Source organism: Pungitius pungitius, chromosome 15, assembly GCF_949316345.1.
Source record: "Pungitius pungitius chromosome 15, fPunPun2.1, whole genome shotgun sequence".
NCBI lineage: Eukaryota > Metazoa > Chordata > Actinopteri > Perciformes > Gasterosteidae > Pungitius > Pungitius pungitius.
In genome coordinates, this window is record NC_084914.1 from 1,984,463 (window position 1) to 1,996,303 (window position 11,841).

At 46.1% G+C, this 11,841-nt stretch overlaps 1 protein-coding gene across 3 annotated transcripts; it reads right to left on the reverse strand.

Moving 5' to 3' along the window:
* Positions 1–8: 8 nt before the first annotated feature.
* On the reverse strand, positions 9–9,422 carry slc4a2a (solute carrier family 4 member 2a). 3 transcript variants are annotated; one of them, XM_037458165.2, is made up of 17 exons: positions 9,063–9,422; positions 7,194–7,377; positions 6,933–7,068; positions 5,531–5,672; positions 5,185–5,278; positions 4,911–5,095; positions 4,642–4,834; positions 3,752–3,955; positions 3,518–3,666; positions 2,610–2,804; positions 2,301–2,510; positions 2,086–2,175; positions 1,837–2,003; positions 1,370–1,623; positions 1,120–1,289; positions 673–846; positions 9–306 (listed from the first exon to the last, which is right to left on the reverse strand). In XM_037458165.2, exons 1-17 carry the CDS (start codon positions 9,216–9,218, stop codon positions 226–228), a joined length of 2,784 nt encoding a protein of 927 aa, XP_037314062.2. In that variant the 5' UTR covers positions 9,219–9,422; the 3' UTR covers positions 9–225. The 3 variants fall into 3 exon arrangements, with proteins under 3 accessions (XP_037314062.2, XP_037314061.2, XP_037314063.2); XM_037458164.2 differs by having other exon boundaries at positions 5,185–5,281; XM_037458166.2 differs by lacking the exon at positions 9,063–9,422 and adding an exon at positions 8,475–8,541 and having other exon boundaries at positions 5,185–5,281.
* Positions 9,423–11,841: the final 2,419 nt, after the last annotated feature.

The following is an 11,841-nucleotide window of genomic DNA, read 5'->3' on the forward strand; positions in this document are numbered from 1 at the left end:
ACGCGTCATTAAGGATAGAATGAGCATTTAATAATAACATCAGGGACTCACAGTAGAATCACAGACATTCATCCAGTGAATGAGATCTTTAAAACATTAAGCAGAGTAACAACACCAAGTCAGACTGATGAAAACAGGTGTTCAGTCCCCCGGCTCCGCTACAGGATACATGTTAGATATGCTAATGAAAGAGGTGGATCAACCAATCAAGAGGCCGGAGTTAGGTCACACGGGCATCTGCAGCTGTGAGTACTCGTCCTGTCCTTCCTTCTCTTCCAGGTGGGGCTCCGCATCATCAGCGTCCAGCTGCCAAGACCATAGGTCGGAGGTTAGGACTAGGGACCGTTGTCATGGCAACAGCATATAGAACATTTGTGAGAGTATACTGACCAGTGTTAGCAGTGACCAGTGGTGGCTGGTGATAAAATGTTCTAGGTAAGGCAATCAAATCAATTTAAGCAAACGTCCCAGGTTGATTTAATGCAAAACAATTTAGTACTTTGCAGTGAAATATTCAATATTTATTCTAATATGAAAAAAATCAGTAAACACTTTGACAATGAGCTGTGCGAGCATTGAGCTGTGTTAGCAGTGACTCGTTTTAGCATTGACCGGTGTTAGCAGTGACTCATGTTTCGCGGCGCGTGCTAAAGACGACCAGGTGTCACTCACACTCTGCAGCTCTCTGCGGTTGAAGAGGCGGGGAAGCAGCAGCATCCTCACCGGGATGGTCAGCAGCAGCATGAAGGGGAAGGCCAGCGCTGCCGCAGTTGCCATGACGACCCACAGAAGGGAAAGACATGTCAGCTGTACGACAGTGAACAGGTGCATCCTCAGTGTCCGCACCTGTGAGTGAGCAGAGACGCAGTTTGGACACAGACACACTGGGATGGTAATGGTCAATCTGTGGATTTACAAGTGCCTTTTCATAGAAACTTGTTTGCACATCTGACTTGGACTTGAGCATTATCATTATCAACAAGTCACAAGTCAGTTACCACACTGAGGCACAATCCCCAAGTTCTAAAACAAGTTTAGGTCATAAATCAAATTGTAAACAAGTAGTTTGTTGCCTCCTGGACTGCGTTACCAAACACTGACCAGCGAGTCAGTCCTCACCTTGCGAACGTAGCTGTGGTCTGGATGGTACTTTGGGGGCATCAGCAGCAAGATAAGTCGTTCGGTGAGCTGGATCCCGTTCAGAGACATCACACCCATGTAGAGAAAAATCCCAAACAGAACCGCGAGAGGGATTCGACGTAGAACCTCGCCGATCACAATAGACAGGCCTGAGACGTGACGAAATCCAGATCAGACAGAGTTGTAGTAAAAAGTAGAAGTAGTGGTTGTAGAGGCGCACCAGTCATACCCACTAAGACAGCAACCAGGAAGCCTGTGACCCTCTGCTCCTTGACCTCCTGGATCCGGGGCTTGTCTCCGGGAGCCACAGCTTTGGTCAGGACTGTAAGGGCGTTGGTGTGTGTGACGGAGCGAACTGTGGCAGCCGACAACCAGGGCAGACCAAACAACGCCGAGACTCCGCCCACCACCACAATGATGAGGAGGTCCAGGTGAAAACCAGTTCCCTTCACCAGCATCCGTTCCTTCTTACTGACAATCAGCCTGACCGGGCAACACAGGAAAATTGGTTAATAATAGGTAAAGTATTTAATCCTTTGTATCGAGACATGTTAGCAGTAATCCGTGGTAGCAGTGACCAGTGTTAGCATGACCCGTGTAAGCTGTTAGCATTGAGTTGTGTTAGCAGGTTAGTAATCCTAACACTAACCATGTAAAGAAAAAAGCGAATACAACGGCGTAAATAAAATGTAGTACGCTGTGATCTGGGACTCCATGAAGATGAGGATGAAGACGAGGATGGCCGGCAGGATGCTGGCGGCCATCATCCAAACAGGAAACTGTCCATCTGACCCCAGAGGAGAGATCAACCAACCACGCTTTTCTGGACTGGATACTGAGAACCCACTGGGCACGTTCAGTTTCTGTCAGCCAATAGGAAGAGGGAGTTTAAATGTCTGTCCATGTAGGATTCACCTGGTTGTTAAGACCTGCCCGGGAACTGACCTGGGTGTAGGTGTCCTCCACGCTGTAGTCCACCAGCACCATGATCAGGATAGCGATGGGGACGCCAAAGTCTCCAATGCTCCTACGGAGCTGGAACACACAAAACAACAGCTTATTGACCTGCTTGGTAAATTCACTACTTCTTCCTTTGACTGTGCCTTTATCTGGATGTGTACTTGTACTAGATACTTCTGCCTGTAGTGTTATGAACTGACCTTCCCAGGAAAAAAAGAGCTGTTCTTGAACTTCCGTAGGTAGAAGGCGATGAAGTAGGTTCCCGCCATGAGAACGAAGGACAGCAGAGCTGTGTTCGGTTCCCCAATAACCTTCCCAGTATTTGCACCAGACGTCGTGAAGTTGCACGAAGATGGAGACCTTGTGTGGTTACTCGGGAAACAGTTTTGTAGAGGATGGTCCTGAAATATCTGGAAACGACAAACACAAAGAAGAAACAACTCAAAGTGGCTCTGTAGTCGTCGTTGGTGGGGCCAGTAGCTTGGCTTGGTATGAACCTGTAACCTCACCTTGACCAGTTTGGCGAAGGTCTCGTAGATGAAGATGAGGGAGATGAGAAAGGAGAAGATCTCTTGGGTAAAGCGGGAGACAAAGCGAACAAGGATGCTCCCCTCGAAGGCCACGGTGAGGAGAACGATGAGCACCAGCCAGAAACCAATCCAGACCCGACCTGTCAGATACTCAACCCCGTTGTCTCTACAAAACTACACACAAACACACCGGGTAGGTTCCTTCATAAGAGAGCGAGCAAGATGATGAGAGAGAGACGTCTAGATTAATCACAAAGCACTTCACAATCAGTAAAACATTTTAGAGCAGGGGTGCCAAATACGTAGATACCAATCGACCGGCCGATGAAGATTCAAGAATGCATTGTTGCTCCTATGGTAGCAGATGGTGACGTGATGATGTGACATCCTCAGGTCGAGAAGCAAGTAATTTTTTTCAAATAGGGAAATACTTAATATATGCATGAACTTCATATTTAAGGAAAACCAAAGAGGACCAAGCACATAACTGGTGCACAACACAGAGTTTCAGGAGAGGAGTCATGGAGGTACCTTAGTCTTGGGGATGGTGTTGGTGAAATTAAATCCGCAGTGAACACAAATTACCTTTCTCTCCGAGTCAATCAAAGTGTTTTTAGAAGCTCACTCATCTTTGAGGATACAAACGGTTCCATCAAATTCATCTACACAGACTCTGAGACGTTCATGTGACTATGCCGTCTCTTCAGCTATTGATTCAGTCCGCTTTGCTCACCTGTGTTACTACCGGCAAATTTCCCTCACTTGCTACTGTTTTTGGGACAGAGGATGTTGCATGAGTACAAACTGTATATGGCCCTCTGAGACAAATTTGTAATTTTCAAAATAAAATTAATTGAATTGAATCATTACAGTGTATGACATCTCACCGTGTAGAAGGCCTCCTCAAAGACCAGCAGGGGTCCAGAGAAGCCAATTACCAGCAGTGGCTGAGCGCCCAGCACGCTGAACACAATGCCATGCAGAGATGTGGCCACGATGAGCTCTGACACGCCGATCAGACCCTCGGTCTTCTCCCCTAAGCCACAAGGAGATAACATAGCTGGAAAACCTTCACAGGGTAAAGACATCTGGAAAAAAAGAAGTTTAGTTTCCAGACTAACCCAGGAGTCCTCCAAAGGTGATGGCAGGAGAAAGGGCAGCAAAGTAGATGAAGATGACGGCGGCCATGCATTGAGGGTTCAGAGCATCCCGGAGGTCGCTGAGGTACTGAGGGTAGCGCCGGGTCACGTCTCTGATCAGACCTCCAAATAGACGGCCCGACCTTCTTAGGGGCTCCTCGCCAGGTTTAAGGGGAACGAGGAAGCCTGGTGGAGAAGAACCTTGTTACTGTCTTTGAGATGGTCAAAAACCATGCAAGGACTGTGAAACTTTCGACCAAGGTCGGTTTGTGGAGAATTGGCCAGTTCTAACACGACCCTCTTGGTAGAGGTTAAAACCGGCTGGAGGGTCTAGGTCAGCCCTGACTTTGCTTCCTTGCTTCTGTGAGAATTACAGAAAGACATAAATTGCATTTCTATAAAAGTATGTGCTATTCGTAATTAGTCCACTGGGATTCACCCTGTATGAGTAAGCATGAGAAACACCTTGCTTACTCAAACACTGAGATCTGTACATACCAGCTGCCACCTGACAGCAGCGTCACTCCAGGCAGCAGTGCTCATTTGAAAGTGACAGTTCCCCTTCGCCACCCCTTTGACCGGACCATCCACACCCCTCCGCGTGCAGCCCGGCTCCACCCTCCTCGTTATCATAAAACATCGCCTATGATTTTAGTGGTCAAATTCAGCACCTTAGAGGTGCTCATCGAGTCTGACCGGGATTTAAACTTCTAAACGTTAAACGTCCAACTTGTCACGATGCAAACAATTATTTTGGAAGAAATGTGAGATGTTAATATGCTGACATTTTTTCTGTGGAGCGTTTAGCTGTAGTCAGGATTTGAAAGGTCTCTTCATCACACCATCGAGGGACCTCCTCGGGACAAACCCACCTTTGTCCTGCTGAGTGACGCTCTGCTCCTCCTTCTTTCGGAGCATTTCCTGTTCGAAACGGTCGACCGAGTGGATGAGCTCATTGCCGTTGACGTTGGAGGGAGGGAGGACGACACTGCAGTCTAGGAAGCGGTTTACTGCCGTCAGCAAGTCCTGGCGGTCGTCAGCCTGGTACGCCGCCTCATGGAAGAGCTGAGGGGAATTAATTGGATTGCGTTATGTTGGTTCAAGACGGCAGACATGTGGCAGGTGATGTTAGAGCACCTACCTTGTCAGACATGAGCGTGGAGATGGAGCGTCCAATCTGATGGTAGTCGATGTTGGCCGTAGGCGGGCCCAGCAGGAGGAAGAGGAACCTCACAGGAACCGGAACCTCCAGGACTGAGTCCAGCAGCACCGCCTCCTGCAGTCGGACAAACGCCATTGAAGGCTGCTCCAGGAAGCCCACGCTGCCTGCAGACAAATCGTAGGAAAGCAACAAACCCACTTAGGCACGGACCCAGGATTGAAGGCAATGCCTGTGTGACCTGTGTGATTCCTACCAACGAGGACGACTGTGGCTTCAGCTCTTTCTGGGATCTTCTCCATCAGCTTCACTTCATGTTTGGATTTTGAGGCACTGATAGGCACAGGATCCTTCTGAACACACACACACACACACACACATATATACATATATACTACATATGTATGTATAGAAATATATAGCCTGTCCTTGACTAGAGATGGCTTGGTAACTAGCTAGTCTTTGGAGCTTCCGCCTGTCCTCCTAAAGGAAAAGTGGCGAGAATTGAGGCAGAGCAAACAGCACATATGCCTTTGATTGGTTCAGTAACTGAAGCTTTAGATTATTACAATGTAGGAGTCTGTCAATGGTTTTCTTCTTACCGTGCACTTTTCTCTGTCAGCCTCTCTGTGATTTGTCAGAGTTAAGCAGGGCTCTGATCTGTTTCTGTCCATCCATTTGGCCATGTTGGCTGCAGAGATGTACTTGCTGAACAAGCTGTGATCTCTCTCATCACTGGGATGACTGATGAGAAACACAAAAAATACATTTATTAAGATGTTTCCTGTCTCTGCATAAGTCAGTGGATGGATCATTAGATAGATCATGAGATTGATGAGCCACTACGTGGCAGAGTCAATAGGTGGCTGTCATTATGGGGATGAGTCACTAGGTGGGTGTCATTATGGGGGGATTCATTAGGTGGGTGTAATTGTGGGGGATAATCACTGGTGGGTGAGTCACTAGAGCAGAGGTCACTTACTGGCGCACCGCGGACCAGATCCGGACCCAGAAGCTAAAAAAGGACGCTTGTGATTTTAACGTGTCAGCGCACTACTGCGCAGCTTTACTCGTCTTTACGGTAGTGGCTTAAAGCACCGACCAATAGCATTTGAGTTAAACCATCCCACGTGACACCACTCAACCAATCAAGTCTCTGCATTCCAGGCAGGACGATGACATTGTCTCAATACTGCAGACAGACGAGAGAAGAAAAGAAAGACGAGAAAAAGACGAGTGAGACTAAGAAAGCGAGAGAAAGGGACAGTGAGACAAATGAGGGACAAATGGACATAGGAAGTAGAGCATTTAATCCATAATGGACGGACTGGTTTCTGTTCATACTTCCCACTGCAGCACTAAACCAGTGTCTCATAAGATCAGGACCCGTTGAAACGTCATCATGAGGCTCAATGAGCTCCTCCACGTGATGCATTCAGGTACATGTTTAAAGTCCTGGAAAAACTAGATCTTAATTCTGGATATATATATTCTATTAAACTGTTCAACTGTTAAAATGTGTTTACATTTTTGTTTAGATTTATTATTTAGAATTTGCTGAGACTCTCAAGTCGAAATGTTAAGCAGAAAAGGGGAAATTCAAGCTTTTCTTCCCGTTTTCTTCTGAATTGAAGCACTGTTTGAACGCAGAAATGTTAATAATTTAAATACAGCCCTAATTTTATTTAGTTAATGAACATTATTTATATTTGCAGTCACACATATATGTTCAGTTCTTTGTTACATGACAATAAATATTGTCAAAAGAGTTTTTGAATCTTACTGAATTCATTTGATTTGTTAGTTGTATATTGATTACATGCAACTCTAATTTAATTATAACGTGACTACTGAGTAGTCACGTTATAATCTTCCGGACCTTTGCTTCTAGAAATGTTCTCTAACTGGACCTCTTCAGATTATAGTTGAAGACCCCTGGCCTAGATGGATTGGTCATGAGACAGTTGGGTGAGTCACTAGGTGTCATTTGGGGGATCAATGAACCTGTGTCTGAGCAGCAAAGCTTGGAGTATGTTGTCCCGGTCTTCAGCTTTTATCTGAGCTGAGATCACCATCTGCTCCACCATTTGCTGAGCGATCCCCGGCAGAGTCTTCTGCTTCAAATCCAGAAGCACCGTCCCTGACAACATACCGACATGACATCACACAATGACACCCAGCTGGGACAATGAGGCTCCATTCTCTTAAACAAATATCTTATTACACGTTATTTTCAGGTGAGGGAGCAGCGGAGGGCCTCCTCACCGTGGGAGATGGTTTTTCGGAGCTCCAGCAGCGAGCGAAAGGACAGCGAGGCGTCGTGGGGCCTCCCCCAGCGCTCCGTCTCCTCCTCCTCCACCTCCTCCTCGAACCTGACCCACCGAGCCGTCTCCCTCCACTGAAGCTCCTGGTTCCCGTCGATCACCAGTTCGTTCAGCTCCACGAACACCTGGACATACACAGGTGGACACCTGCTACTATATATATAGATAGTGACAGGTACACACTATTTATTTATATAAATTCCTCTTTGTCACATCTGAGGACACATTGAGGTGGCTTTTTTTTGCACCTACTTCCAACTTCAATGTGAAAACATGGCGAGGAACAAACAATCCGCACTGAGGTAAAAGCGCAGACTGCCGGGGCGCAGGGAAATGAAAAAAGTCAAATTGCACATGAAATCATTCCGTGTTACAGATGAAGCAGCAACATCACAGTTACTGGAAGAAAGATGACGTCGCATCTCCGACTCAGCGTCCACATTCCATTCAGCAGGTGTTAAACTCCTAGATAACACACGTCTGCACTCAGCGTTGCTACAGCGCACCAGTCAATACACACATTTCCACCACTGATGCACAAATAACACATCACCCTAAGTGTCACTGAATCTTTGGCTCTCACTTCACTTCAACCATCCATGTTTATTGTAGATATGAAAAGTCGTCTTCTCCTTTGACCCTTTAAAGATCAGTAGACCAGAGACAACTCAACAAGAATAAATTACATTTAACACGTCTTTGTTCGGGAAAGAAACAAAGGAGAAGAAACCTTCTCACAATCCGAGAGAGAAGATGGAGAGATGTCTCCTTAGAACCTTCAGGTTCCTCTGTCAGCAAGGTTTTATCATATAAATATAATTATTAAATATAGTGAAATATCAGAATGTTCTCGTTAAACCCTGTTTCAATTATCTATTCTACCACAATGACTAAAAATGGTCCAGAGAATATCTGGAGATTGAGAAATTATTTTTCTTTTTTGTGAAATACTAAAAATGATGTAAATGAGATGAGTTTATGAGATAAATTTAGGAGACATATTTAACAGGCTGAAGCAGAAGAACTTGCATCAGATCCTGTTTAACAAAAGTTGATTAATCTTAATGTTGACAGCGTTTTCCTGTAGTCAGAAATAGAATAAAAATTCTGTTTGACTTCACTCACAGATTAAAACTCAACAATGGAAATAAACCAAACTATTCACACTGGATTCTTCCAGTGGATCAAACCAAAGATGAACTATCTGGAAATGAATAGATACCTTTCTCTGTTGACTCTTCAGGTCCAAACCGACCATCATGAAGAAAAAGACAAACTGAGCCCAGAGAGAGACGAGACAAGAGTTTACCTCCCTCTACCTGTCTCACTCTACCTGTCTGACTCTACCTGTCTGACTTTACCTGTCTCACTCTACCTGTCTCACTCTACCTTTCTGAACCTACCTGTCTCACTCTACCTGTCTGAATCTACCTGTCTCACTCTACCTGTCTGAATCTACCTGTCTCACTCTACCTGTCTGACTCTACCTGTCTGACTTTACCTGTCTCACTCTACCTGTCTCACTCTACCTTTCTGAATCTACCTGTCTCACTCTACCTGTCTGAATCTACCTGTCTCACTCTACCTGTCTGAACCTACCTGTCTCACTCTACCTGTCTGAATCTACCTGTCTCACTCTACCTTTCTGAATCTACCTGTCTCACTCTACCTGTCTGACTCTACATGGTTAACTCCCTGTCTGTCTGTCTTTCTGTCTGTCTCGTGTGTGTGATGTTGTTTTCTAAGGTGCGATGAGAACTTTCTGTTTTAAAGTTGAGGTAGCAGCTTAAGGTGTGTGAGCCCCTCTGACCTCATGAGGTGTTCGGTCTGGTTGCAGGTGGGACGATGCTTGGCGGCTGATCTGATCCTTGATGACTTGGACGATCGGACCTCTGGAGCTCCGCTTCACCAGGTGACACCTCGCCGTCGGGACATCGTCCAATCGGTGACCTGAAGATGCAGGCATGAGCGTGGGATGAGATCAGAGGTTAAAACCTGATTCAGACACACGCAGGTTTACATGACTTCCGAGGACATTGACTTACATTCATTTTCTGGAGTCGTATTATAACCTTAAACCGAGTCTTCTTCCTAAGATTTGATGATTTACATGAAGGAGACATCCTTAAAAGAAGAAAAAGTGCACTTCTGACTTACCTCAACTTACCCCTCACCTTTACAGCTAAATACCTGACCCGTCTTAAAGCGTTTTAGCACAAACACAGAGTGGCCTCATGGGAACTTTCTGCAGTCTAACAAAGTTTCAGACTCAAATGAGCTTCAATGAAGAATCTGTAAGACGAGACGTGAACTCTGAATTATCCAATCAGACGGACACAAGGGGTGTTCGTGCTCTTCAGTAATGTGATGGTGAGTTTCAGGTTTCTTTAAAAGAGAAAATCTGGGAAACTGGAGGTTTTCACGTCACTTCTTGTTTTCCTGGGAACAATCAACCGATTACATTCCAGTGTTAAGTCAGCTGACTGATGAAAAGCACCGCGGTGAATCATCGTGTGAACTCTGGAGGAAACGAAGGAGCCCAAATACGACATATATGTCGTCCTCACATCTTACTTTCTGTGTCAATCACTTTAAACCCAGTATTTATTATTTTTCAAAGGCAGCGTTCTGTCTCCAAATCAAGAGTTTACATCTGTGACATCATCAAAGCGGCCATCGCACAAGTGGTCGGAGCTAAGGACGGGTTGTAGTTAGTCAGTACTCACTGAGATCAGCCTTCTGTTACACAACACCTGACGAGAAACGTTGGCTTCGTGTTGATCCCGGAGACCAACAGAATCTCCAGAACCAGAACCAGGACCACTCACAGACTCAAACAATAGATAGAGGCCGTGGGCTTGGCATGGAGGAGGACCACATTGTGTTCATGTCACATGATGAGGATCAAGAAGCGACACAGAGCTCTTTCATGTTGGTAAACATTCCTTCAGTGGGTCTTCAGTCAAATTGCCCCAGTGCATGCTGGGAGAGAGTCCGCATCTGGTATTTACAATGACGATGACGATGCCAACCTGCCGAGCTTAGCTTAGCAATTTAGCATACTTACATTAGATAGTGACGCAGCTGATGATGATTGAATATCTTTAGTTAGTTTCTGATCATACATGAAGTCAGAGGACTTATTACAATTCTCTGGTCTAAGTTGTCTGGTGTCCGGTCTGTATTCTGAGGTCTCAGTTCTCTGGTTTAAGGTCTCTGGCCCCCGTTCTGTGGTTGATGTGACATCTTCTATTTGTTTGTAAAGTGTTTTATAGAGACTACATGTAATGAACACATGTGTTTGTCTAACTCACTCTTGATGTCATCCAGGTCGACGCACATCAGCATCTCTGCCTCGTCGGCAGCACTTTTCGTTGTGATGTCATCGGGAGAGAGATTGCTGTAATTGGATGAGACGGGTGGAATGTCACTGGGGAGTGGAGGAGCTACAGGTTATGCGGAATTAAACAACGTTCAAGTCATTCACCTCTCAGGTGTGAGACTCACCTGTTGGGAGCAGCTGATCGCTCCTCTCCATTTTGACTGTAGGACATATCTTCTCCTTCCTCCCGGTCTTCTACTATGGTGGCTGCGGTGTTAGGGAGGGAGCCTCTCCTGCCCTCCATCCTCACCTCGGTGGTCCTCTTCCTCCTGCTGTCAGCGGGCGGTTTGGACAGAGGTTGATGGACGTGGCGGGAGAAGACACGGTGATCTGCACCAGGGAAATCTTTTTCAGGACTGGTTCCCAAGAACCTTCTCAAGGAGCCACTAGAACCCAGAACCTGCACCGGCTACGGTTTTGTACCCTACCCTCAAAATCCTGCTCATTGAAGACTCTGTCTTTCTCGGGTGCGCTGCGTGCTGAAGGAACAAGGGTCTGCTGAAAACCCTGAACATCAAAGACCTCGTTCAGGTCCGCCTCCTCTTGATCTTCATCACCATGGCGCCGTGGAGAAGGAAGAGGAGACAGAGACTGGAGGTGGAGAGAAAAGAAGATTAAGTTCCTCATCGCCCCATGCTCGTGATGGTCCCTGAATGCCCCGTGCTCATGATGTCCCAAAGTAATCTGGCCCCTGATGCCTCATTTCTTAATGGCCTCTGCACCCGTCCTCATGATGGGCCCTGAATGCGTCAAGTGTTTTTAATGCTTGAATTTGATGTTGAATGTGTCTCCTTATTGATGACATAATAACCCCCCCGTTTGTTATAATTGTATTTAATATTGTATCACCGGTGCGTCTTTGTGTGTGACCCCCCCCCCCCAGTTTGGGAACCCATTGATATAATCTGATGAGCTGCCTTGGGACAAAAGCGTCTTTGTACTTTAACAAGATCATCTTTTGAGACTCACTGCAGACAAACTGATGTCGGCATCAAGACCCAGAGATTTCTGGCGGTGGCTCATGGCTCCTTCTGAAGGTTCAAGCAGCAAAACCTGGAGGAGGAAATAGGTTCATGGACTCTGAATGTGAATCCTCAGCGTCCCTGCAGCACTGAAAGAGAGAAATGATAAGACTGAAACCAACAGGGAGCTAGAAACGTGAGATGAAAGCAGGAGACGGAGAGGAAAGCAGAAAAAGGTCCTATTT